The following is a 27,987-nucleotide window of genomic DNA, read 5'->3' on the forward strand; positions in this document are numbered from 1 at the left end:
CTACTGAGTAGAAATATTTCATATTGTTTCTTATATCAAAATCAAGACTCATTTGCCTGCCTTTTAATACCAATATATAGGTTTTGAAGAGAACCAAAACATCCCATGGAGTAATAGTTACCTCATCTGCCCCTACTGACAGAAGCAAGAGAGATGGTATGGCCTGACTTTTGTATTAGAAACGTAGAGCATCTCACTATCATCTTGATTCTTCATACAGGTCCTTTCCCTTTACTTGGGAAAGAAGAAATTTCTCACTTCTCAAGATACTGAGGTGCCTTCATGGTATTGGTAAGAATGATGACCCTGATATAGCCTAGGTAGCTTCAGATAAACCAGTCATCTCTTTCCACTTAAATTTAAGTGGAACAAGACATGCAATTAGATTCCTATTAGAGATTCCTATTAGACAGAGACATTGCTTGATGAGTCACTTTTATTAACTTAAAAGGATAGAGCTAAGAGCTTTACAAATTTGTGATAAAATACTTACCATCCAGAGATGGGAGAGTATACAATGGTGAGATTTGTTTTTCTTAAAAAATCCCAACAGAAAAAAACTAACTTGGAAAATAAAACTCATTATCAGTGGTGAAAATACTACTTTGTTTGGTTTTAGTAACCCTGTAATTAAAAGCCACAGTTACGGAAACTTTTTAAAAAGAAAATAACAAAGGCACATTAATTTACCGCATTAATTAATTAATTAAGGAATTCAGTTTCAACCTTACAAAGCTTTTTTTGAATTGAGAGTCCCTCTTTTGAAAAGCCTTAAAGCTGCATTAGTGGTAGATTGTGCAACTAGTACCAACGACTTGCTTTGGGTTCTCTATTTATTTGCATCTGAGTGGTGCCTTAGTATAATTGTTAATGCAAACATCTCCATCCTTTCATTAACTACTATTTCTGAAATTTATTAGGTAAAACATCAGTGACTTGCACTGACATGATTTGACATAACTGTAGTAGGGTAGAACTGCTGCATAAGCTTAAATCTGCAGATAAAAGTCAGGTTTTATGTATTTTACCCAAACCAATCCTTAAGTATCATGGTTATCAACTGTGTCTAATAACATTAAGCAGTAAAAGTAAATTTATTCAAGTACAGTTCAGTAACTGAGTAAATGAGCCTTTGGCATTCTGAAACAAACATTTATTTTCTGACATGACAAAATATACCTCATACTCTGAAGGACCATACAGTACAATCATTCTGTACTGGACCAATTGAAAGCACCTTCATTAAGCTCTGCAGTTGGATAGGTCTGTGCAAGATAACACTAATTTTCTCTCTCCAATTTCCTCCCCCTATGCCACCTGGAGAGGATCTCTGTCTTTCTCAGACACAATGATGTTGATTTTGTTCTGTAGGTGAATGGTGAGTGTGTCACGCAGCTCTGACAGGAAGCCTCGCTCAGTGTTACTGTGCTCACACAGAATAACACTTATCCCATTGGCAACTGCATCCAGCACGTCATGGTGGGACATCTCTCCTGCCATTTTGAGAAAGAAATGTCACAGACATCACTAATGGCACAGTTCAGGTAACCAGGTCTCTGCAATGTATGGAGTGTCTCAGGTGAAAGCTGTGGTGATGTGATGGAAAACAGGCTGTAAGCAGAAATGCACCACCACCTGCTCAGCAGGAACATGGAACACTCCTGCTCCAGGGTCCCGATATCCCTGTATGCAGCTGAGTCAAACCACAGAAATTCCTTGTCATCTTTGATTAGTTGTAAATTCTGCCAATTGGGCAGAAAATAAAAAAGCTCAGAGTGGTCTGTAAGAGGATGGAGGAAAGCAGCTGGGCAGTCTGAGGGTCAGCTCTGCAGGGCTGCACATAACGGGGAGAAGGGGCAGTGATTCCTACAGAATTCAAGGCAGCCTTCACATTGTTGAGCTACAGGGAATAGCTGTCCCACTGCTGGAATACAGAACAATGGACTAAGTGTCCCTTTGGTTAGAGTTTCTTTGGAAGGTTCTGTAGACTACATTATATTCAGTTTTCCATTTGGGAATTCTGGAGGGAATAGAGGAAATACATGTTGCCAAAGGAGAAGCACACTGGAAGTTGCAACTCACTGCCATCAGCACTGATTTTGTGTTGAAATAAATGCTGTAATGTTGTAATTCAAGTTTCTTTCACTGTGCCACACTGCCATTTGATCCATGTTATCTCTAACAGTTCATCATTAGAGTTTATAATTTAGTTTGGTGTTCCAAAAACTACCTAATTGTTTCTCAATTATAAATAATTGGCAATTCTTTGTGGTCAAATCTTTCAATAGCCATTCAACCCTCTTATTTTTTGCTGGGGTTTGTTTGTTTTTGTCTCAAATGATTTTTTTTTATAAAATTAATGAAACAGCAGTCCGTTACCTGTGAGATAGAGGTCAGCTTCTGTTCCCTTCAGGACACTGCTCCCTGAACCAGCACACAGAGCAGCTTTCTTCACTGGTGATTCTGCAGGATACAAGGTGCCACAGTTAAACTTCCCTTTTTTTCAACTCTCATGTGTGTATTGCTTGTAACTGTTTCGGTTAACTACTACCTTGATTCTAGAGTAAATGTAAATTTGTTGAAGGGAGAGACACATCTGTCAGTTTGAAAGAGTCATAGGCCTATTACACCTCTGACAATACAGCAAAATCCTCTGTGATAGGTGGATTTTTTTCAAGGGGCAGGAAATTTTGCAGAAAACTCTAACACAGAGGCTGGCTGCTGGTAACCTTTCTCCTAGTGAGGTGTTAGTTTGGTTTCTGAACTCTTTAATAGGCCCTTACTCTTTCCAGGACTCTTGTGTTCCATGAACATTAGTTTCCCAGCTAATGATGCCACTAAGGCAGCATTTTGCCTCTGACATATACTGTTTCCTAACTACTAGTGCTCAGAAGGCCAGTCTTAAAGTAAAAGCTGAAAGCCACTCCATGCCAATAAAAATTGTCCATTTGCTGTGATTGCTAATTCCAAGCTATTACATATATGACAGTGGCATGAATTTTAATTCTTCATATACATTGCGTTCACTAAGGAGAGGGGACACACAACACAGGGAGTTTTCAAAATCTGTTAAGGTTTTACAGTATATTGCCTTGCAATTACTGTTGATTTAAGTGGAGTCACACCACTTCAATTCCATACCATAAAAAGGTTTTGAAGTAGTTTGGGGATTTTTACTGCAATTGTCCGTCCAATAAGATTTCTGCCTCCTAAGTTACAAAGGCTTCTCAACAAATTTACTTTCACAAATTCTACTAGCTGTGCGCCTTGGACATTAGGATAAGTAGCTGGGATAAGAGGATGTTTACCCCACATCTTACTAATGACCCCACTGTTGGAGGTAGTTCACCTTTATTTTATCTTTGACATGGTTCTGTGTTCATAATGATACCATAAAGTGTCTTACTCTTTAAGTGCTCTGAATTTTAACATTCAGTCACAAAAGGGAGCACACAATGAAAGAGTACACCTTTGTGCCTGATATCCTGGGCAGGAAAAAAAAAATCTTAGTCATTATATAAATTACAAAAAACGGTATCTTTCATTCAACTTGTGCTGTACCTTCTTCACCACATCAACCAGCATAATATAGAATCCCATTAAAATACAGATGAGAATCTTTTCATAAGACTGTAAATTCTAAGATGCTGTTTCTTAACAGCGCTTCCTAGTTCTTGGAAGTAAACTTGTTAAAGGCAGCAGTGTTTCCCAGTGTCCTGCAGACACTCATGCTCCCTGTGTTCCTGCAGTGCCAGTCCTAGCAGGAGTCTGGCTTGCTGGCCCATTTACCGAGTGTCCTGCCTGCTCCCACGGCTACGCGGACGTGGGGGAGCTGCAGGTGACCTTTGATACGCTCGATTATGTCTGACAAGGAGACCGGCTCGCTCAGGGTGCACAGGCGTCCCATTCCAGTACGGGGAAGAAGAGGCTGAAAAAAAAATTTAAATTCCTGTTAGAAAGCCGATTCCAGATGCTTGCATTGCTTTCCACACCGTAACAGAATAAGTATATTGGGCTCGCAGGAACATCACTGAACTTTATAAAAATGTATGTATGTAATGTTCTCAAATGTAACAAATGAACTACGCCAGCTATTGGAACTGATTCAAGAATTGGTACAGACCACATGGTTTCATTGCTTTGGAAAACGTGTGTGGCTTCAAATCTTCATAGGCCAGTATTTCAGAGCACTGGAAAGCTGAGTACTGCATTTTAGTGTTTAGGGTACTCAGCTCACACAAGTAATTCATTCACAGGAAGTAATTCTGTGATTTTGTTACCTTTTGTAGTAAGAGAATCTCAGTCTTGTGATAAAGAAGGCTGTTCTGGGACAATAATGCCACCACCTCCAGCAGTGCTTTCTGAGAGCAGTTCAAACTGACTCGTGTTTGCTCCTCACCTTCAACCCTGAGGAAAGACATGCCTGGTGCTTGTTAAGAAGCCAGATAAAATTCTGTAAAATTGTAATTGTTATATTACAGCATCATAATTATTAATTTTGGCATTATCATTATTATTATTATATCTTTGAAGAAACAAATATGGCAATTTAACTCAACTGTCATTAAATTTCCTGTTAATACTCTTCTTTAACACTCCTCATCTATGTGATGCTAGATTTGAGTTCCTATTGCCATTCAGCATGACACAGGTTGACCAGAAAGGAACAATTATTCCTTAAGTTTCTTGTTCTTTTGCTGAAAAATACAGCAGCAATGCACAGAGGAACAAAATTATTTGAACAGTAAAATACAGCAACTTATTGTTTCAAACAACAGAAAGAATACAACATTAAGAGAGAGGAGCAGATACCTAGCTGGAAGAGTAGTGAGACAAGAGATCTCTGGGATGTCTTTGATTTTGGACAGCACTGCATCCAGATGCTCAGCATCTACACAGAACTCAACCCGGTGAGTGCCCTCAGTTGGAGAGCTCAGCGCGGTTGATAGATGCAGTGGGACAGAAGTACAGGCACCTGAGAGAACAGTAAAAGATTGCTGGTTTATAAAGCAGGTGATATATATATATATATAACAGTGATTTAGCACCTAATTTAAAGAGATGTGGCACAAATATAAAAATTTTGCACTCGAATCCTTTTTTCCCTGACCAAAGCTGTGAGCTTTTCATTCTCCTGTCTCCATTAGGCACAGTCTATTTTAAGTCCAAAGAAGCTGATGGATGTTTATTATTTGCTATCTTTAACACCATCTGTTTTATTCTAATGATTGTACAAAACCAGAAGTTGTTTCTGGTTTGTATGGCAGGCTGGAAAAGACACATCTGTGAATCATAATACAGGAAAAAATCTAAAATAATTTCACATAGCTTAAATACTTTGCAAACACTGGGATCTTGTACTTTATACATTAAAGGTGGTGATTTAAAGTCAATGTGTCTCAGTGTTGCAACCACAGTGGACAATAAATATGCTCCACCAGTTCCAGATAGATCCAGTAGTAGAGTCATGCACCTGAAAATACCCTCTTGTATTTGTTAGCTGGTATACATCACCAAGATAAATTTCCTGAAATGTATTTAAGGTTACAGTACTATAAAAATATTAGGAAAAATAGAAACAGTCCTCAAATCACACCTGTAAAAGCTAGAAGGCAAATGATGAAAGATCCCACCTAAAATAGCATACATCTTTAATAATTTTAACTTGTTTGTTCTTAACAGAATCTCACCGAGTCCCTTTGTTAGCCAGTTATTAACTCCGTGAGGTATGGCATCGAAAGCCGTATGAGGAGAATAAATCCCGATTCTGTTCTCCAGGGCTCGGACCACCAGCCGTTCCTTCCAGGTTTTCCATGTCACTCGCTTGAGAGGTGTGAATATAGGAGGGTGGTAAGAAAGAACGAGGTCTGCTTTCTTCTGCACAGCCTCTTCCATCACCTCCTCAGTGAGGTCGTTAGTGAGGAAGAGGGTGTTCACGGTGTGGGGAGGACTTGGTTCCACCAGCAATCCCACATTGTCCCAGCTTTCAGCCAGAGCGGGGTTTGCGAAGTCTTTCAGGGCAGAAACGAGTTCCCGAAGGTTCATGAGGGCGCGTACGGGCTGGCGGCCCAAGGCACGGACTCGGTGCAGAGGCGGGCGGAGCTGCGGCGACGCAGGCAGCGGCATGCGGGGATCTGTGAGGGGCAAACATAGGCCGCCGTGAGCCTCGGCAACCCATCGGCCAAACAGCAGCCACGACCGCTCGGGCTGCGGAGGCTGCCCCACTGCCGGTCAGTGCGCCCGCCCATCCCCGGTACCACCCGGTACCACCCGGTATCGGGCTCCCGCCCCGCACACACCGACCCGTGCCCCGCACCAAACGCGCGGAGCTCAAGCTTCATCCCCCTTCCCGCGGCACATCCGACCCGCGGAGCCCGGCCATGAGGTGCTCACTCCTCGGCGGCGGGGACCGACCGGGACCGGCGGCCTCGGGGCACGGCCGGGCCGGCACCGCGCTCACCTCCCGCCCGAGCAGGGCCGGCGCTGCGGGGCGGGACCTGCGCTCGGCCCCGCCGCTTCCGCCGCGCTCAGCGGGGCTGGGGCGGCCCCTCGGTAGCGCCGGGAGCGAGCTGAGGCCCACGGGAGAGCTGCGGCTTCTCCGGCGCGGGGCTGGGTGTACATCAGCCCCGGCAGGTCACAGCGCTGTCCGAGCGCGGCGGGCGGGCGGTGCCGCCGGGCAGGGGCTCGCCGCTGGAGGAGCCGGGCGGCGAGCGGAGCCCACCTGTTCTGTACGCGGCATTTCGGTGGCGGTACCGCGGGCAGGGAGGGAGCTCCGGCTGCCGTGGGTGAGAGGGAGCCGGGGGCCGGCGGGTTGAGGTGGGGACACGGGACTGGTGCTTCCCTGGGTTCTGCGGGGCTTCACCGGCGAGGGCGGGTGTATAGAGGAGATAATAGCGCGTAAATCTGTCGGCTTCTACGCAGCCGCGGTTTTGTTACCGTCATTCTAAGCGCTTGATTTGAAAGTGTTTCAGAGGTTTAAAACGTCTGTTCCTGGGCTCGGGTGCAGGTACCTGTCTGTTGCAGGCACTCACAGCTGTCGCGAGTTGGCCCCAAATCACACTTCTGTTAGGTACTGGCAAGTGGCTTTTACCTATGAATTTCTGCCATCTACTATTCTAGCAAATGCCATAGTATTTGCAAAAACTGATTGCTTAGTATAAATTTTCATCCTAGGAAAAAGTGCTTTTTGCCCTCTTCCCTTTTCTCTAAGTGGTCTTTTTTCTACTAATTTCTCATTCTTTATGTAGTTGCTTAGTGCAAAAATTTAACCACAGAGTCACTGGAATGGCACCGTAGAACCGTGTGGCGTAAAAGTGTGTAATCAACACATATTTTAGAATTAAAAACAAATGGAGATTGGCAGAAAAAAAACTCAACAGATTTCATATGTTATCTTTGCAGGAAATCGCTGTATCGAAGGCTACGTCAGGTTTTTTTGATAAGCAGGCATGGTAAGATTAAAAGCAGATTTTATATATTTTTGTTTTCTGAAATGGTCATCTCTTGGAAAGCAAATAGCAGCTCTCCATCTCAAAGGATTACATGTTTTACTCTGATGCTATGAGGAATTTGTCATTAAAAGTCCGGGGTTTTCATTTAAAATGTATAAAAAGATACTGTGAAAAGGAAAGCAGGTTGATTTACATCAGTCTAAAACATAATTATTCTTTCACTTTAGAGATCCCAGATTTTAATTCTTTTTTGGCATATATTTGATAATCTGGTTTGGTTTCTTTTGCCAAAGAAGCATTAGTCTAATTGCAAAAACATACCTCTGCTTCAGCATAGGCAAACCTCTGCACTCACAGGCTTTTAAAAGTTTAGCAATTCAAGAAATAGAGATAAAACAGTTTTAAATGTTTTTAAATGTCTTAAACTGTTCATACACCTTCTAGCATCTTCGTGGACATTGTGGGCAACTGTCTCCTTGTATACTTTTGGAGCAGTATGTCAATATCAACATGATGCTGATTTTTGTTGGTTTTGCTGTACAGTTATCCCTACAGTAATTGTTTTTGCGTAGTTTAGCACTTCCCGTAGAAGCACTGAGACATATTTGCCATGTAGAGATAAATTTGCTTAAGTCACTGGGTGATTTTAAATTTTATGAAGGTAACTTATAAATTCTTAAGAAAAATAAATTAATTTGTAGATTTACTTGTCTGTGAAGCACATTATATATGCTGCCATTCAGAATTAGCCTTATCAATCAAAAGGCATCAGCTGCTCCTTTGTAAAGCAGTGAGGTGAGTGCACCATCTAAAACAGATATAACCTTGATTCTTCACCTTTACATTCAAGTGACTGAGTAGGTCCTGTTTGCAAATGAATAATGTATACTGGAGTGTAACAGCATGCAGCATTACCATGGCAAACTGGATTTGTCCTGAAACTAAATGAAACCGAGTGCTTTCTGGTGTTTGTTCTGGAAATGTGGCTGGTTTGTGACAGTAGCCTTGCTTATGGCCAAATGTTGAAACAGTGATTATATGCAGTGCAAACTTGCTTATGTTCTTGGTGGGGCTGGGAAATAAAACGGACTCTGTGAATATTTTATTGCTGATTTAGTTACTGTTTTCTGCCTTTTTCTCAGGCTGTCACGCTGCATACTGATGTGGGAGATATTAAAATTGAACTGTTCTGTGAGCGTACTCCAAAGACTTGTGAAGTAAGTCAAGTACCAGGAGTAGGATTGCCTAGTGGTGAAACAAAGTAGTAGGAATAGTGCAGACTGTGAAGGAGGTGAAGTGGCTTTTGCAATTTCACCTTTTCATGTAATGGAATACCAACATTTTAAACTGGTGCAGTCAGTGTCTGTTCCACTCATAGAACTTGTGCACTCTGTCATACTGCCTAGAGTTTGATGCCTGTTTCTCATTTGATAAGGTTTATTTAAGGGCTGCTTCTCTTGAAGTTCCAGCATCTCCCAAAGTGTCCTTTAAGGGGCAATACAGCACCTAGCATGGGATTCCCAAATTTCCATGGGTTTACTCATACCCTCAGAGACTTGATTTTAGTTTAAAAGAGTGAGACTCGCTCAGTTTGTCAGAGACCCAAATTTTGAATTTTTGGAATAAACTGAAATTGAAATAAATTTAATTAATTTTGATGAAAAAGCTGAGGCATTAAGTTATTGATTACAAAATTACATGTGTAAAATAAAATTGCTGAATGGGAATGATACTTGAGAGGATGTCTTAGGCTTCTTGTTTGTTCCTTAAGCCAGAGAACCTTGCACTGAAAGCTTTTTATTCTTTGTGTGTGTGACACTATGAAATGAGTTTATTAGCTACAATTTGTTTATGACTATGTGGCATACTCTGTGGAATTCACATGGTCACAAAGCAAAGCAGAGGTTAAAGGATTTTTCTTGCCAATGCTGTCATTTTAGTAAGATAATACTATTTTTCAGTTGTTGTTAATATGGTTTGTTTGATTTTTGTAGAATTTCCTGGCTCTTTGTGCTAGTAACTACTACAATGGATGCGTATTTCACCGAAATATAAAGGGCTTCATGGTTCAGACAGGGGATCCATTAGGTAAATTCTTCTGCCTGGGTCTTTCTATGGAAAAAATACACGTAAAAATAAAATGTAAGGAAATGAAAAGGAATTATAGGTATTAAAACCAAAATGTAAGTAAAGTAAAAATACAAGAGTTACTGTATTGTTGATAAGAGGTTTTTATGATTAGTTTTCTGTGGTGGGCTTACAGAAGTGCAGGCGTTATCCCAGTTTAAAGTAATCACGCATTCTAAAAACTTAAGTTTTACCAGCTGTTTCCACTAAATACAATGGTTCTGTTGACTTAAGTAGAAGCAGCTGCTTCTGTGCTTTGTGTGGGTTCTGCCTGAAAGGCTGCATCTAGAGCATTTGGGGAAAATGTCCCAGAAGGTGACAGCTGTTAGGGAGAAAAGCTGATTCAGTTGTGTCTGTTCCTACTCATACTGAATTTAATTTGAGGATACCTCAGTGTTTTGTTCTGCTACTTAATAGGTTTCTTATATGGAATTATCTCTCAGGGCAGTGTCAAGAACCTGCCTCAAGCTAATTGCAGCCTGTCTAGGGTCTTTGTTGCAAAATGTTGTAACAGAACATAAGTTCTGGATTTTTTCAGTCTGAAAATCCAGTAATTTCTACTGTTGTGCTTCTTTGTCAGGCACTGGGAAAGGAGGTAACAGCATCTGGGGCAAGAAGTTTGAAGATGAATTCAGTGAATATCTAAAGGTATTTCTGTGCTCTCAATATGCACTTACGTTTTCATCTGAATTTTCTCTACAAAAATTTTCTCTTGGAGAACAATAGCTTATTATTAAAATAGGAACAGGAATTTCTGTGCTTAGCAAATTAGGTTTGAGGGTTTTCATCACTGAAAACAGAACTAAAAAGAATTTCTGACAGCATTTCTCATGCACTGAAGGCAAAGAAGTAATTGTTCACTGTAAGACCCATTTTGAGGAGCTAATTACTGATTGTGATAGAATATATTAGCAACCGAGATTTATTCTTAATAATGGTATTAAGGAGGAGCTCTAAGTCATGGAGCACTTTGCACAGGTTAGTCCTGGTTTCACAGAGGTGTATTCATACTGAGGTTTTTCCCCTTGTTCAGCACAGTGTCCGTGGGGTAGTTTCCATGGCAAACAATGGTCCCAACACCAATGGATCGCAGTTCTTCATCACTTACGGCAAACAGCCACACCTGGACATGAAGTACACGGTGTTTGGAAAGTAAGTGATTCAACTGTACCTCTCTGTCAGTGTGTGTGAGGGATCTGAGTATTTCAGGGCACATGCAAATGCTTGAACTTCTGTCATGGATGCTTAATATTTCCTTTCAAAATACATTATTTGCCATGTAAAATGTTTTGGTTGTCTTATTTTGTATAATTTGCTTGCAAAGTCATTGCCTGGTGATACTTAACTATGAAGTGCTTTGAGATATCTCAACTGCGCAATTTAAATCATTATTAGAAGGCAATTTCCAGCATTTCTGTTTTTCTTGCAGAGTTATTGATGGTTTGGAGACCCTGGATGAGCTGGAGAAGCTGCCTGTGAATGAGAAAACCTATCGACCTCTTAATGATGTTCGCATTAAAGACATTACAATTCATGCCAACCCTTTTGCTCTGTAGCCACAGAATGCCTCAACACATTCTTCAGAGACTGGTCAGATCATTCCCAAATCATGGGGTTTAAAGAGCCATCAAGAAGGGTTACTTCTGCTGGATCATATATTTGCTCATTGAATGCAGAATTTTCAGGAGCTGTGACATTGTTTGGGAGTTGTCACAGAGAAGTCTTGCACTTCAGAAGCCAGGTTTTCCAATGTATCTTCCAGCATTTTGATTTTTAAACACTGTTTTTTATACTTGTAAAGTAAAAAAAGAAAAAAACTTTAATTTTTTTCCTAGTCTTTGGTTTTTGCATTATCTGATTGATGTTATGTTAAAGCAATATCCTTTGCTATAATTTCATGCTACCAGTTTTGTGAAACTTTCTTGTAAAGTGTCTTTTCCTTTACTCAGTTTTCTCAAAAGAGTAAAGTAAGATACACAGTTTTTTCCCCTAGGTGAGAATAGTGTCATAAATAGATGAAACCTTTCCCTCCCAGAAGATTAAAGAACATATTTAGAGGAGTGTTTACTCTTGTGCTGCTGAGTTGGAATGATAACCTCTTCAGCCTCCCCAAAAGGTAGATGGGAGTAATTTCTTCTGCTTCTGGTACAACATTATTGCTATGAAAGAGTAAGTGTTTCTGTCCTTACATAGCTGTTGATTCAAACTAGGTAACGTGGATTTATTGTAACTTGTTTTTCATCACTTTTTTGCACAAAGACTAGGGGGTAAACACAAAGAGCACTGCCAGAAAGGCTTTGGTCACATAATGCTGAACAGATAAGAAAGAGGTATTTTGGACTTCTTCCCCCAGTCCTCTTTCCACTCAGTGAGCATCCCTTAGCAAAGCCCATTCTTATATGTATACATATATACATATACATATATATATATATACATATATATATACACACACACACATATATATACATATATACACACATATATATACATACACACATACACACACATATGTATATGCTTTGTAATCCTTGGGAGGCTTAAGGTCCAGCTGACTTGCAGTCTGCTTCAGACCATTATTTCCCCTTTTGAGACTTGGCCTCTTCAAAAAACGGGCGCTCATTTGCAAGAGAAAGGCAAAGGTATGCCAGGTACAGATTACTGAGGTGTTAATGAGAAGAGCTGATCAATACCTGCTTGAGGATACGAAGTTTCTGTATTCTTCATGGAATGTTGCTTTAAGCCTCCAGCCCTTGTTCCAGACTTAACATATTTTGGTGTAATACATGAATGTTACATGCAGGAGGAATGACATACTGGGAAATTTCCTACAGTGCAAAGGAACTGTAAATAACTAATAATTTAAAATTGCACTAAACTGGAAACAATTTTAGGTCTTTATTTTTTTTTTTTTTTTTTTTCCCCCCACAAAAAGAAGGCTGTTACATAGAAAACATGAAATATGGCAGCACCAAGTATTTTGCTCTCTGGAGGAGACACATTAAATGTAGATACTTTTTTTTTTTCCCTTATGTTGTGTATTGAAAGGAGAGTAGTCCTATGGGGACAAAATTACAAACAAACTTTTCAAAATTGTATTCCTTCTGTTTTTTTGGACTTGGTCTAAGCTGGAGAGCAGTGGGCAGGAAGAAAATAATAGTGCATGAACTTTGAGCAGTGACAAACTTCTCCATATGGGAAGCTGATTTCAGAGGACCACTAACCACGTCCAGGGCAGTACAGAGACGACAAACAGCCTCGCCAGCAGGGTAAGAAATGAACAATTTCCCAACCCGGAGTCCCTGCCGCCCCCTACGATCCCCCGCCCCCCTCAGGCCGCCATGTTCTCTGTGCGCCTGCTCGGGCGGGCAGAAAATGGCCTCGGCCGCTGTGCCGGGGCCGGAGCCTTTCCCGGAGCTCCCGTTCGGGCCCAGCGCGGAGCCTCTCGCCGGGGCAGCCATTCGGGGCCCGCGGACATTTGGGGCCGGGCCCGCGTCCCCTTCGCTCCGCCTGCCGGGGGCGTCCCGGGGCCGGCAGCGGCCGCCGACCTCCGGCCTGAGGCGCTGCAGTCGGCTGTGGGCTGAAATGGGAGTAAGAGACGGGTGGGTAGAGAGTTAGGCCCCTTTTCCTCATGCGGCGCTAACTAACTAACTGTGGGCTAACCCGAGTTCTGTCGTCTCCCATGGAAAAGCTTCATTGAAATCTTAATATTTGCCCTTGTTCAGCACACAAAAGCCTTTCTTCTTCCTAAAATAATGCAGCAGTGGGGCCTGAGTAGCTTGGCAGGAGTGTCCAAGCCACAGTATGTCTTTAAAAGGCTTTTTTTAAGGAGAAGGTTACAGGTTTAACTTCCCCTAGCAAAAATACTTAACTCAAAAAAAACTCTTGAATTAAAAAATAACTTCAAAGGAGAAGCAGAGAAAAAAGCCAAAACCTGGGATGTTGAGGGAAAAAAATCCTCATTATAGTTTAAATTTGATAATGGCCTTGAAAATGAATTGTCTGTGATATGTAATTCAAAGAGTAAAATATCTACGTTACACTTGGGTAATTTCAGTCAAACTAAGGGTGCTGGCAGGGATAGAAGACCACTTCGCAGAAGGTGCAGCAATGCTAAGAAGGGAAAGGGGACACCATTCAGAAGTGCACAGGAGAAAAAGTGCTGCAACCATCTTTCTGAAACTCCTGCCAGGTCTATAAGTTCTGGGCTTCTGGTATCAGCAGGCATGTTTTAAGAATTTATTATTCTAATCAGGTCATGTGATGCCAGATTAATTTTTGAGTTGAAGGTATTTCAAGAAAGATGTCTTGCAGCTTTAAACAAAAAGCTGCTTTCACAGAATGATTTTAGTTACATTTACTGGATCTTACTTTTGTAGCAATGATTCAGAAACCAGTTCTGTGAATGAAAGAGGCTGTTGTCAGTGACAGTTTTGTAGTTCGCAGTCACAAGTCCAAGGAAGGATGCGACACTGCGCATCCGAGGAGCTCAGATCCGAGGGATCTGGTCTGAAGTGACAGCTGGTGGCAGAAGGAAATACAAGACACTTTATAAATACAGTAATTCTAAACCTCCACAGGTGATAGGACCAATTTTAATTTAGTTTGTTGGTTTTTTTTTAAGAAGGTAGATTCTCATCTCACAGTAGTAATTGAGTGTTGGGCCTGTGGAATTCTGTGGCTAACAGTTTATTCCTTTGGCTCATATTAGCAGCTGACTGTTTTTTGCTAGGATTCCATTTCCTTCAATAAAAATGTATAATTTGTACATATGCTTGTGATACCACAGAACATGGTCCTGCTATTTGTTCACTGAATATATTTGAGCAGATTAATGAACACTAACCATTAATTGGAATATTTAAAATATGGGCATCACTTTCATGCCTTCAAAATTTATATTATGTCAAGCATTTGCTTAACCCCTACTCCAAGGACAAGCTTTTAAACTAGATTTTTACTAAGTGTCACTGAAATAGCAAGGGGGGTCATGCCAGACTGACTTTTTCCAAGTATCATTGAGAAATCTGTAGAATTAAAAATGGATGACGTCTTCCCACTAGCAGGGTGGGTTTTCTGATTTTTGTTATACTGTTAAAAAACCCGAAGATTTGAGTTGTAAGTTACGATCTTAAGCCAAGGCAGTGTAAAGCAAACACATATGCTTTTATGGTTAAAAAAGTAGCTTCTTGCCAAATACTCATGTAAGTTATTTAATGTTGATTGCTTAAGATGGCTATTTTAATTTGTACACAAGACTATTTAAAAATACATATGTGTACAGTGTGTTCTCATGGAATGCTACCTTGGAGCAGCACTATTTCCTGTGAGTTACTATGAACTTTAGAATGATGCAGTATCTGTTATGCTCCTCAGGTGTGTGAGAAGATTCTGGAGAGGCAGGAACTCAGGGCAATGATTTATGCAAGAACTTCAGCTGCCTTCCTCCATGGTGCCAAACTGAAAAGAGATATAGGTACAAGGGAACGGTATGAACAGAACATTTTTACACACTGCTTTCAGTCAACATTTTGGCAGCAGCTTGGTGTGAAGGATCACTCTCTTAACATTTGCAATTTACAAGCCATGCTAGTAACAGATGTTGCTTCATCTGTCACCATCAGCAAATTCAAATACCTCAACTTTGTCATCTTGATAATATTGCTGAAACTTGAGATTAATCAACAAAGTAAAAAAAAAAAGTAGGGTCAAGAGTAAAAACATTCAAGGGATAAAATCCAGTACACTCTACCTTACTTTAGGAAACAGATTAGGACAGCCTCTTTTTTCCTTAATGTGAAACTGATTATTGGTTGCAGGGTACAGTGAAAAATAGTTCTTGATAACTTCCTCTAACAATGAACAAAAATGTCTCTCTGGCTTTCCCTTCAGAGCCATGGCAAGGAACTGGGGCCTTTGCCATATCACATGATAAGAAAAGCAGGTAATTATATTTTTATGTACCTGGACAGCTATAGTTTAATTCAAATATTTTCAGACTAGGTTTAAGGCCCGTCATCTCTTTGAGAAGCTGGCTGCTCTGATGGAGTATTCCCAGATCACTTCCCAAGCTGCAAACACATATGTCTACTGAAGGGCCAAAACAGAATATTTGAGTAACAAAAACAGTCTAAAGGAAATTAAAATTTTTCTGTCAAGGACAGCTGGATTGGGATGAACAAAATCCTGGTGGCAGATACTTATCAACCCCCTGTAAGCCACTGAAGCCAAGATGTGACAGGGAAAATGCTTTTGAGGAGAGAAGCTTTAAGCATAATTGTAAGATACTATTTCTTTGTTTATTTTATTTTCATGAAGGAATTCAGGAATTCAGTTTTCATGAATCATGCCGGGATTCTGACCACAAGAATCTCTTTGACCTGCTTCAGAAGATGCTGGATTATATCCTAAATAAGCACTGCTCTTAATGTGCAGCACTTTCCTTTCTTCTCTCCACTGAAAGGCAGAAAGAGGGCACAGGCTCCTGCAGCTAAGCAGGCTGAGTCACACAGACCAAAGAAACTTAAACAGTGCTGACTTTAGATTTGGTTATAAGTGCCTTATTTTCTAGTATGACTTCTTGGATACTTACCCCAATATTGACATAAAATTTACTTACTATATAGATGAACCTGGTTTTCAAACTCGTGGGATGTTAGCACTTCTAACATGCAAGAGAGCACCCTAACAGCAAGAAAGTATTATTTTAATTACATTTTATTCAACAGTCCTTAAATCAGACAAAAGACTGTGCACTGCTTTGTACCCTGTAGTGACACTGGTGCCTTCTTTTCAGGTAAGAAGCAGAGACAGCCCTTGGCATTAAGTGTAAGGATGGCCTTTATTTGCTTAAAAAAAAAAAGTTACAAAGTAAGGAAGATCACTGTAGTATTGAACAGATTGCATTGTGATGACAAATTTTTTCCATTTATTTTAGTAGGTGTACTCTGGTTACCAGTATTTCAGTTAATGCTCACTCTTAGCTTACAACAGTATAGACTTCACTTTTTTCCCCCCAATCTTTCTGAATTGAACTGTCCTGAGAATTTCCATTAGGAATTAAAGTTTCAGGGAGCAGATAAATTGTTTGGATTAGTATGTGAACTGCCAGCATAAAAGAATCTCTAAACCTCAAAGGGGAGGGGCAAAGTTTTGGCTGCCTGAGGTTGGAGCAACTGTGCATTTGCAGAGCAGCACAAAGCAGCTGCTCCCTCTGCCCCAGCCCTGCCAGCAGCAGCGCCTGGCTCGAGAAAGCTGCTGGGTAAGCTCTGGGTGGAACAGCACTGCTTGTACTTCCACGGGGGAAAGGGAAAAGGAAGGCACCCCCAGAGCTGCAAGGGCTCCTGACAGCCTCTCAGGAACACAGGCCACCAGCTGTGACAGCCAGCAGGCTCAGAGATGCCACTCTCCGTGCCCCACTATGGTAACCAATTGCTGCCACCGTAACTGCTGCTTTCCAGCAGTGGGGCTCCCACCTTCCCCAAGAGTTGGAATAGAGGATTGCTTCATGCTGGAAGTCTGGTAAAGGGATGACAAAGTACCTGGGGACATGGACAACCACCTATGACAGGGGTTATTTGTGGTACAGACTGCAGTGCCACACAAGTGATGGCCTCTTCACTTGGCAGGCTTTTCCATAGTTTAATTTGCAAGCAGACTGCCTTAAGTCTCATTCACCTTACCACATCTACTCCAATACAGACAGAAATCCCAACAGATGAAGTGGATTTCACTGTGGAAGGCCTTAAATTACATTATTACAGTAGAAAATACAGGAGGTAGAAGGTAACTGAAAGGACAAATGCAGGTTAAGAGTGAAATCTAACAGCTCCTGGAAGTTACTTGAACATGGTTTTAAAAACTAAATCCAGTATTTCATTAACTATAGAAAACAGTTAAAATAAATTGCCATGAGAGCCCTTATATCATGCTTGATACAGGGAGGTAGGATGTAAGAATCAGAAGGACGCATGAGACATGGACACTTATCTACAGCTCCTGTTTGCTTTACTGAGGCCAGAGTTTCACAGGTCAGTCACCCTCTTCAGCTTCAGACTCCGACTCTGCAACAGAGAGACCTCATCAGCAGCCTGGCCATGGCTCAGCCCCCCAGCCCCAGCTCAGCTGCTGCCCTGCAGCCTGCTACAGCTGCTATTGGCTCCACATGGATTGTCCAGGCAAGCTTTTCTAGCTAGGACCAGGGGAGGGGGCACACTAGTCTCAGAGAGGCAATTAACATCCCCACTCCAAAACACAGCATTTTTGCATTAGGGTTCCCAAAATTAACAAGCTCCATGTCTAAGCTAAGCTGCTGGTTACCTTCTTCAGCATTCTTGAGCCATTCAACAAACTTCTTCATCTGTTCCAGAAAAACACTCTTTCCTTTTGCGAGATGAGCATCTTTATACCACTTGAGGATGGGTTCTTCACTCAGAACTTCAGCTGTGAAGATGGGCAAGAGCAACATTAACAGAGAGAACTGCTGAGAACCTGACTGGCAGCCTTTGCTTCCTCCCCTAGAAGCTTCCTCCCTCATGTACTTCTCCTCTGGGTACAGCTGGACAGACCTGCACTAGGAGCACCTTCAGTTTTGGAATTCAGAGAACCAGGCATTTTGGATTATTCTCATGCTGGGAGTTTCCTCAGCACTATATCCAGGAGCTGCACTTTCACTCCCACTAACAGTCTGGAGTGTTTCAGAGTTATTTGAGATGGCACACTCTAAGCAAAGGTTAACAGCTAAGAACAGACGCAAATTCTTTTAAAGTCCAAAGCAAGCGCTTCCTGTGGTGTGTTTTTTAAATTTTACAAGTACAATAGAGTCTTCAGTTTAACAAGTTTCCATAGGCGCACAGTGTTTTTCAGTACCACCTTTTATCAGACACTTAAAGAGAGCCCAGAGCAGCCAAGAACACATTGGTAGTCTCAATCTTCAGCTGCTCACAGTCAATGTTAAGAGACCTAAGGAGAATACACTATCATAGAACTTAACAAAATGCCTTAAAAAATCTAGATTTAGCTTTGTCCTGCAACTCTTAAGCAGATCTACTGTAGACAGGCACCATCTTTGTCTTGCACTTCCCCACATGCAAAGTGCCAACCACGTGCACTTTTGCATTTTTACAAACAGGAGGTAGAAAATTCTTCAGCTTATGAAGAGCAATGTTGTAGCACTTGATCTCCCCTAAAGAATTTATCAGAACCAAAGCATTCCGTTTGAGAAGCTTTAAAAAACCCAACCAACCAAAACCAACCCCTCAAAAAACCCCTGAAACTACAAACCCACAGAAGTTACCTTTGTAGAAGAGCACCACTATTTTCTGGAAGGCCTTCATGAAGTGAATGTTGTCATAACAATACTCCTGAATCTTCAACAGAAGAGTCAGCTCTGACTGACCTTGGGTAGTGAAGGCAGCAAGTAGAGGGCTGTATTGCTGTAACAACAACAGATTGGCACACACAGAGAACTTCACATTTACCACCTGAATAAAGCTGGTTTTGCAGTTTCCATCAGCCAACTGCTTAGAAATTTGCAACCATGGCCCCGCCCCAGAGCAGCTCTGCAGCAGTCACTGCCTCAGGCCCTTGGCCTCCCCCTCACAAGGGGGAGAATTCCCCATCTCATTCTGTCTCTGCACTAGCGGAGTTGTAGCCTTAACATTTAAAAGGGAGCTGACAGAAGGAAAACCAAGCTCTTCCTAAGGGGTGCAGAAGTCCATATTGAAGTTACAATACCTTCAAATGCTTAATGGCTTGCTCTGCTACCAGCTCCTCCTTTTTGTTCCACTCAACTGTGCTCATTACACTTGACCAGATTATGGCTACCACAGTCTGCTCTGAGATGTTGTTTTTCTTCATCTCCTCCTTCACGTACAAGATGATCTGCCAGGAGAGTAAGAGTCAGCACAAAGGCCACATATGGCACTAAACTAAATTAAAACTTCTCTTCTAAAGGTAACCCAGAAGGTTTCAGAATGACAGCAAACTTCCTTGATCATACAGCAGGATTCAGGACATTAAGGAAAGACCACAAAGCTACTATCAACACCCCTTAGTCCTCATTTTAGTTCCCAGTGAGGGCTAAGTTCAGTATGAAAGAGAGACAGCCACAGAAAGCACCTCCACCTTGTCTACAAACACCTACATCCTTGAATGGATCTCCCCGTGACATCTGCTCCTGCAGTTCTTTCTGCAGCTCCTTCCGAGCTCCTATGGATTGCTGGTTCCGAACATACTCAGAAAGTTCCTTCAGTCCTGCTTCAGTGAAGTATTTGGAGAAGTGTTCAACACTTTGTTTGTTGGCTGGGAAGAGTTCCTGAAAACAAAGTTTACAACTCCTTTGTAAAAGAAATGTGTGTTGACTACTTTACTGGCAAATACTGTTCACTAAACAGGCTTATGGAGCAGCAGAGTAGTTCTGGTGGTACTCACCATGAGCCTGTTGTCCATGTTTACTTTGCGAAGACTGACAGCCACTGCATTGATATCTTTCTCATTTATCCAGGATTTGAACAGCTTGACTGCAAAAGCTGCAGAAACACCTGTGCAGTCGGAATAGTTCTATTATTAGTGAAATTCAAAACACAAGGAACCATGAGGCCTGAGTACAGGGTACCTCATTTGTCAGACTGCTCAGAGCAGCAGCTGTGCTTCCAAGCATTCCCAGCAGAGTCTGCAGTCCTACCCCCTGCCCAAGGACACTGCAGCCTCCAGTACACTGGACTACCACTCAGCATCACAAAGTCTTCCCTGTACTAAACTCTTCTTGCTGCAATTTAGGAAGCAACCTAAAGACATCACGCACCTTTTGCATCCTAAAAGGTCCCTCTCCAAAATACAGTAGTGCCCTGCTGGGCAACGCTAGCGACAGCAGTCCCCAGTGTCATGCAGGAAGTCCTACACACAAGCTTTCTCAAGAAACTAATTTTCTCAAGTCTTAACAAGATCTTCCAGGCTGTGAGGCATCACGTTTACCTTTGCTAATCCTGTAGTCAATCTATCACCAGAGGAAGCTTGTGAGCTGCAAGGGTGTACAGTCATCACAGTTTCCACCTACTTGTCATGGTTGTCTCCCCTTCCTAACGGAGGAGGTGGGCCGCACTTACCTTCCTTAACCAAGTTCTCATTGTAGAGACTGTTGAGAATTGATGCATTGAGAGTCCCGTTGGCAAGCAGAATACCCGTCAGCATGGCCAGTTTGTTCCGCTCAGATTCTGAGAACCCTTTCAAGAACAGCAGCAACTGCAGGAAAAATTAAGAAGAGCTGCATAAAACTAGCACCTCACTAAACTTTGGCCACTGTCTCTGTTTTAAACACCTTTGTTTCATCAAGCCAGCAGAAGCACTAGTCACTGGTAGTCATGCAAGCCAGCTGTTCTTCTATGAACAACTTTCAAGGGCTGTATTTTAATAATCCGTTTTATGATGTAAACCTTCTACAAAGTGATTAACTAGCAGAATGTGAAGGTTTGTTTGTCTGCTGATAAAAAAGCCACTCCATACCTTTTTGACTTCATCTTCAAAGCCTTTCTCCAGGTACTTGTAACGCCTGATTAACTTGTTAAAAACCTATAAAGACACAGAGTACATTATCTTTTCTGTGAACTATCATTTGATAGTAGTAAGTTCAGTAAAGTAGGTCTGAACTCTTTAGAGCATTTACAGCTTGGAACACTGCTACTCTACCACTTCCAGTACACTTAAAGCCATGCACTACTTTTTACCTTAACTTACAATTACACAAATGTTTAATTTTTGACCATTAAACAGCTTTAAGTTAAATTTTTAAGTCCTCATTTCATAACTAACCTGAGCAAATGCTTGCATGGTTTCTAGGTCTTCCTGTGCTGCAAACACACAGACGTTTGTGCGTGTCATGTCGTCTGCCAGGGTCCCGCCTGGGGCTGCAGGAGGATTTCAGCATTAGTGGTGTTAGTCCCAGTGAGAGCACTGAGCAGTCTCCACAGCAGAACTCCCACACCCGTAACATGCAACACATTGTCCTTTCATTATGAAGTCGATGACTGATCACCACAGACACCCTACATTTCCCTCTGTTCCACTGCTGCACCAGGACTTTAAAATCAGCTTAAATTTGAACATTTAACTATCCTGGCCCCCTACTGCTAAGGGGATTAACAATACATCTTGTTTCCAGATGAATAAGGTAACAGCCATATGAGCTCTTCCATTAAAGGAAGCCACTGAAGCTGCTTAATTCCACCAGGTGTCTGCTGCAATAGCGCTGCTTCATGCCTTTTGCATGACAGAGTAAGACACAACAGTTGACTGAAACATGTAGAGACACACAGTTCAAAATGCAGTCCTACAGAGATGAGCTTGAAACTTTTACTTATTTAGGCCGCTTCACTAATGAAGGTGCATTCAGGTCACCAGCTTCAGTTCAGTTCCAGAACACCTCATCATCGATTTCTGTGCCTTTCTACATACAATGGATCCTTTGTTATGTATTAGTCAGAAATATGACTTTAAAACCTGAGAGGAATATTTCTGGCAATAATACTAGAAGCTGGTAAGGCAACAGGTTGTCAGTTTTTAGTCTGGCCTCCTCTGACTGAAGATCAAAGCTGGTCTTCTTAGCTACCTGTTACAGAGCGGGAGTTGAGTAAAGCACCCCATATCACCCTTAACACAGCAATGCCTTCTTGCCTTCCCCAGCAGCCTCATTCCTAGAAGGAACACTTCCTAACACAAGATGCACTGGCTAACTCTTGAATGTAAACCCACAACTGGTAACAATTAGTATGTGCTGGTTGGTGAGCATCTGTTCCTCTTTGCTCTGTACACAGAGTGCGTACCTGAGTTTACAAAACTTTTCATCATCACATTTCACTTCCTCAGTCCCTGTTTTCTGTCGACGCGACCGCCCTCTCATTTCTTACTCCCGGATGTCTGCTAGAGCCCACAACCTCACTACTGTCAGTAACAAATAATTTGTAATAGCATGTCCAAGACTAAGCACTTCAGATTCTTCTGTAAACAAGTTTCCTTTCCAAAATAACAAGGCAGGATGCATAAATCATAGGATCATGTCAGAATCTTTCAGGGCAACTACTGATCTTGTAACCACAGACCACACACCTGAAACAAGAATTCATCCATCTCTTATCATTAGAAGTGATACTGACCAGAGTCAAAATCTACTCCTGGTAAAAAAAACAAAAACAAAAAACCCAACCAACAAAAACTAGCCAAACAAACAAAACCAACCACACCCACCTCACCCAAAAATCCAAACTACTTCTAAGCAGAGTTTGTAAAATCTGAACTTCAAGGAATGCAAACAGACTCAAGTAAAACTAAGGCAGGTTCTACAGAGTATTTTTAGGTAGTAAAAATAGTAACTAATAGTCACAGTAACTGCTCAGGCGGTTTACCACAGATTGACTTAAACCCTGTTCTACACACTCAATGGGCTCTTTAGCAGAGATTTTACACTGAAAGAAAAGGGAGCTTTTGCAGTGAAGTGAATGAAGCTGACAGCAGCCACATCAAAGGGACTTACCCAGCATTCCACCAGCCACCAGGATGTCAAAAAGTGTTTCTGCATAGCGGCGATAATCAAGTTTTGCACCAGAAGCATCAAGGAACTTTGCTACTGCCTCCAAGTCAGTGCCAGTTTCAGTTAAACCTTGAATAATACAATCCTGGAACTGAGTAGGGTCAAACCTCTCTTTTTCATCTGTAAAGCAGAAGTGTTGAAATAAGATTTCCATGAAGAGTTCTTTGTGATGATCATTACTTGGCTCTAATAAAGCTTACATGACCTCTCAGTTTGATTCATATACCCTTATTCTTATGTTAGATCACTCTTTCCCTCCAAAACCAGAGACTTAACTCATGCTGGAAGGCAGTTTTTAATACATGCCCCTATAATTTTGTGTATTTGATTTCATTACTCATCTTAGCTTTTTGGAACACTGTTTCAGATGAAGTCTTCTGACTGACAAACTGCATACCATTATCACATCCCAGTCACCTGGCAATTTGCTTTTTGGCTACAACACCTCTTAACCTGCAGCTAAGTGAGTTTGAGGCAATGACTTTTCCTCACTTGCTTGGGGGAAATGTAGACATATGAGCTAACTTAATGGACTGTAACTGCAGATCTAGCTAGCATCCTTTGCTGTTGTTAAGCAGAACACACCTGATACATCAGCTCATCATTACCTTATTTTTACTGCAGGCAGAGCATAGTCAACATGCAACAAATCCACCCATGTAACTAACAGAATGTCTTAAAGAGGTCTTCAATCTTGCTCATCTCAATTTGTCCTTAGATTATGGAAATCATGAGATGAAAAGCTTCCAAAGATAAGAGAACTCAACTGCAAATCTTATTTTGAGTGCTGTCTACAACACCTTAGCCAATCCTGTTAGCAGTCTAGTAGGGCATACTGGCATTCAGTGTCAATGCAAGTATCAACACATTGCTAACAGCTGGGTGCAAGTGTGGAAATACTGGACTAGTTATTTTCCAGGGTAGATCCACGGAGCTCATTGTTCCAGAAGAGTTGCTTCACAGTCAAACTATGGTTAAATGCTTAAAAAGAGACTAAACCCATGGCTGCTGGCCTTTCATCTCCTGGACAGACCACAGCAAACTCTATCATTCAAGAGAATTTCAAGGTGCTTTGACATTCAAACAAGTTGTATAAATCCAAGTGTGCTTCTGCATGTACAGCATCTCTAAAGCTGCCTGTTAGAGCTGGAACACTGCTTGAATACAAGTAAAACTGTACTGAACAGAAACCCTAAGAGCGTCCCTACTTCCTCTTCATGTTGGAAAAAAAGTCCTCCAAAATACTGAGTTACTCATCACACCTCTTCAGCCACTAACTCTCCTTATGCAAGTAACTGCATGTAGAGACAAGCCTTTGCATATCCCATACTTCAGGATTGCTTTGGATGTTAACAGGGGGACAGTTGGGTGGGTGGATTTGTGGGATTTTGTTGTGGGTTTTTTCCGTCAGTTTTTAAAAATGTAAAAGAGGACAATTTAACTTTTATCCAGTAGCTAATACTGAAATTCCTACTATGTTAGATGTACCTTAGATGTACATATTAACCTGCAACAAGCCTGTGCTGGAGCTCCCCTGTAATTCTGGGGTACTAGATCTTCTGTGTGCAGGATAAAAACACTCATGACAATTCTAGCATGACCATCTTTTAAGCGAAGGTTGTCATAGTAAGTTCAGTGAAAATTCTGACTGCCAAGTATTTTTTATTAGTGCAGAGAAAATTCCAGTCAGCCTCAAGACTGCACATAGCATGGTCTCATGTAAAAAAAATTATGGTGAGCGCGTGAAAGCACTGGTTTGTTTACTGACAGAAACCGGCGTTTTACCGTACACACAGCACTGGCAGCCGGCCCTGGCAGCGGGCACGGTGCGGTCACTCACCTCTTTTTCTGGTTTTAAAACGCTGGCCCGATAGTGTCGGCTTCTGCGGCTTTTGATTATTCATAAAAGACACCCTGCAAGGAAGCACAGACACCCGTGAGGACGCTGCGGGCAGCGGCCGCGCTGCGCCGCTCCTCCCTCCAGCTCCCGCGGCGCCGGGCGGCTGCGGGCGGCGCCGGCCCCCGCCCCGCCCCCGGCCCGCCCCGGCCCCCCGGGGCGGAGGCGCCGGCAGGGCGGGGCGGGGGCCCGCGGTGTCCGCGCCTCTCGCCCCTCGGCCCCGCAGCACGGCCCGAGCTGCCGGTGCCTTCTCTGCGCCAACACTGCCCCGCTCCGGGGTACCGGTGCCGGGGAAGGAGAAGGGCTACACCGCCTCCCTCCCCCAGCCTCCACCGCGGCGCGGCCCTTACGGCCCAGGCTGCAGCAGCCTGCCCCAGCCGGCCGCCCCCCGCCCGCGCCCGCGCCCGTCTCCTCACCGACTTTAAGGCAGAGAGAAAATGCCCGAGCGGCCCGGAGCGGAGACGGGCAGGAACGGCAGCGAGGAGCGGCGGCAGCGAGAGCTCTGCGAGCGGAACCGACGCCAGAGGAAGAGGGGAGGGCCACGCTCCGCCCCGCCCTGCCCGAGAGGATCGAGGGAAGGGGCGGAGAGCGGGGCAGGCTCTCTCGGGGCCGCGTGTGGTGCCGGCCTGCTGGCTCCTGGGTGTCTGTGGCCTGCCAGCGGGGCTGCCCGGCCGAGCCCGCGCCCGGGCTTACCGCGCCCGGGCCCCAGCGCCTGGTGCCTGCCGCGCTGCCCGGCCCTGCGGCGGAGCCAGCCCGGCACCGCAGGGACACCTCGACCCTGGCCTGCTCTGCGGCCCACGGAGCGCAGCTGATACGTGCCGGGGCAGCACCGGGATCTGCGGTGCATCGAACTTCAGTACCAAACCTGCTGTGCTCCTTGAGCCTAGATTCGTTGTTGCAGTTGTGATAATTTCTTCTTTCAGATCCAGGTGCTAACAGCACCGTACAAGCACTTGGCATACTGTAGTCTGTGCGGACAGGACTATCTGTTACAAGCTGTGCCCATCACACGGCAAAGTCCCTGGGCTCTAGAAGCGCAGGCCTTCTCTACTGCCGTTTAAACACGGGTTCTTTCACTAGCAATCAACAGGTCTCATCCTACCTTCAGGCTGTAGGGCAGTCGGTCTGACAGCAGACAGCAAAAACACATCCAGTGTGTTAGTGGAGGCCCTTCAAGTACTGTGTTATAAAGACGAGCTGCCAAACGCGCACAGCAGCACAGAGAACACGGGGAATACTCGCCGTGTAGGATGGGAGTTGCAACTGCAGCTCAGTTCTTCACTCCCCAAAAGGCCAAACCAACTTAGAAAACACAACTTTCCTTTTAGACTGTACACAGCTGCAAATTTCCACCAGATTTAAGTGCAATGTTCCTGTGCCTAAAGCTCTTGAAATGATGAAACAAAGCCCTGGGCTGCAGTAGGGAAAACACCATCATTCTTATTATCAGTAGGAGCCAGATTTCATCTCATACCATTTTTGTTACTATTTTGTCCTTGAAACAGTACTGGTGATATATCTCAGTGCCATGAAATAGCAGTACAGTGCCGTACAAGTTTTATTCAAAAAACTTTTTTGCAGATTCTAGTTAACAGCCTGATGAAATCCCCAAAACTCTAACTTTAAAAATACCACATTCAGAGGAAGTATTTTCACCTTAATATTAGCAATTATTTGTCCATTAATTCTAAACCCAATTGGTGCTCATTCTAAAATGACAGCATTTGTCTAAATCACAATTAATTAAAAAGCCAAGAAGAAAAATCAGAAATTAATAAAATCACATTTTAAGGAAAGGAAACACAAAGATGTAATATTTCTTGTTGTCAGTTCCCTAAAGTCTTTGATCTTACAAAACTGCAAAGCCCATTACCATTTGAGCTTTTCCCAATAGTTTCTTACACTTTACCAAGAGAAAAGAACAGGAAAATTTTACCAATGTAAAGGAATAAGATTTCTTTGTATCTCTACAAATTTAGATTAAATGTGATTTATTATGTGCAGGTCACACTCTCTTCTATACCATGCTAATTTAAACCTGCACTGTCATCATTGAAATAAATGAAAATAAATTTGTGTTTGAGTAAATGAGCACCATTTTGCTGGAAAGAAGGGACAAAACTGTGGGTAAGACAGAGGAGGAGTGAGCGATGTCAAGGCAGTGAATAACAGTGGTTATACTCCACCTCTGGGAGAGGCCAGAGTTGACAGTGGTTCATAGAGATCTGATGATGTGGAGCAGGCCTGAGGTGGGCTGCCAGGAAGCAGAGTTCAGCTCTGGTATGTTACTGGGGTGGTAATGTATCGGTGCCTAGAAATACTTGGCAGTATGTACTTTTAGAATCTCTGTTTTACTGAAATATTGATACATTGCCCATCGTTAATTTGTACAGTGTCTCCTTCTGATCTTTGGGATTTTTTTCTCTGGAAGAACAGAAAAAAAATAGACACTCGTGACTCTCAAACTGTAGAGGATGTACTGGATGTACAAATGACAAAATGGTATTATTTGTGATCTGCTCTTTGTTGCAGGTATTTTCAAAATTCCATGCAAATTCATTTAAGTTCTTGAGGTAACTCCAGAACTGTTCCAGTGTAGCACAAAACACATTAATGACAAGTCTTTTACTTGGCAGGACAAGAGAACTTATATCTTGTTCTACCAAGATATAAGTGTGTGAGATATATCTATATATCTATATCTATATCTATCTGTGTGTGTAAGTGAGACAGTTCTTTCTTGCAGGAATGCTTGCAGTAAGTGGCTGAAGGAGTCCTTAGGAAAGCAGTACTAATCTATATCAATGGCCCATGGCTTACAAGTTCCAAGTTTGTCTTTAGGAAACTGAAATAAAATATAAAAAATCATTTTCCTAAGGGGAAAAAAACCTTATTGTAATTCATAAATGCATGTTCCATATCAGCCATGC

General features: G+C 42.5%; 3 protein-coding genes across 10 annotated transcripts; 1 reads left to right on the forward strand and 2 right to left on the reverse strand.

Annotated features, from left to right (window-relative positions):
• Positions 1-418: 418 nt before the first annotated feature.
• NIF3L1 (NGG1 interacting factor 3 like 1) lies at positions 419-6,813 on the reverse strand. Of its 6 annotated transcripts, none has more exons than XM_088058452.1 (7): positions 6,722-6,813; positions 5,691-6,134; positions 4,813-4,975; positions 4,281-4,407; positions 3,790-3,928; positions 2,380-2,463; positions 419-1,493 (listed from the first exon to the last, which is right to left on the reverse strand). In XM_088058452.1, the coding sequence occupies exons 2-7, from the start codon at positions 6,124-6,126 to the stop codon at positions 1,309-1,311; spliced, it is 1,134 nt and encodes a 377-aa protein (XP_087914578.1). In that variant the 5' UTR covers positions 6,127-6,134; positions 6,722-6,813; the 3' UTR covers positions 419-1,308. The 6 variants fall into 6 exon arrangements, with proteins under 6 accessions (XP_087914578.1, XP_014105092.1, XP_014105094.1 ...); XM_014249617.2 differs by lacking the exon at positions 6,722-6,813 and adding an exon at positions 6,461-6,597; XM_014249619.2 differs by lacking the exon at positions 6,722-6,813 and adding an exon at positions 6,394-6,458.
• On the forward strand, positions 6,589-11,401 carry PPIL3 (peptidylprolyl isomerase like 3). Of its 3 annotated transcripts, XM_014249621.2 has the most exons (8): positions 6,627-6,728; positions 7,007-7,069; positions 7,402-7,451; positions 8,594-8,668; positions 9,446-9,539; positions 10,159-10,226; positions 10,612-10,730; positions 11,008-11,401. In XM_014249621.2, exons 3-8 carry the CDS (start codon positions 7,449-7,451, stop codon positions 11,132-11,134), a joined length of 486 nt encoding a protein of 161 aa, XP_014105096.1. In that variant the 5' UTR covers positions 6,627-6,728; positions 7,007-7,069; positions 7,402-7,448; the 3' UTR covers positions 11,135-11,401. The 3 variants fall into 3 exon arrangements, with proteins under 3 accessions (XP_005519966.1, XP_014105096.1, XP_014105095.1); XM_005519909.3 differs by lacking the exon at positions 7,007-7,069 and having other exon boundaries at positions 6,589-6,728; XM_014249620.2 differs by lacking the exon at positions 7,007-7,069 and having other exon boundaries at positions 6,655-6,785.
• A 4,999-nt stretch (positions 11,402-16,400) lies between these two features.
• Positions 16,401-25,595, reverse strand: BZW1 (basic leucine zipper and W2 domains 1). The gene is made up of 12 exons (XM_005519910.3): positions 25,474-25,595; positions 25,001-25,074; positions 23,104-23,280; positions 21,387-21,481; positions 21,081-21,146; positions 20,684-20,819; positions 20,010-20,119; positions 19,723-19,893; positions 19,314-19,460; positions 18,874-19,012; positions 17,898-18,020; positions 16,401-17,641 (listed from the first exon to the last, which is right to left on the reverse strand). Exons 2-12 carry the CDS (start codon positions 25,062-25,064, stop codon positions 17,610-17,612), a joined length of 1,260 nt encoding a protein of 419 aa, XP_005519967.1. The 5' UTR covers positions 25,065-25,074; positions 25,474-25,595; the 3' UTR covers positions 16,401-17,609.
• Positions 25,596-27,987: the final 2,392 nt, after the last annotated feature.

This window comes from Pseudopodoces humilis, chromosome 8 (genome assembly GCF_049639895.1).
Source record: "Pseudopodoces humilis isolate 2021_Gansu_Grassland_sample_001 chromosome 8, ASM4963989v1, whole genome shotgun sequence".
NCBI classification, from domain to species: domain Eukaryota; kingdom Metazoa; phylum Chordata; class Aves; order Passeriformes; family Paridae; genus Pseudopodoces; species Pseudopodoces humilis.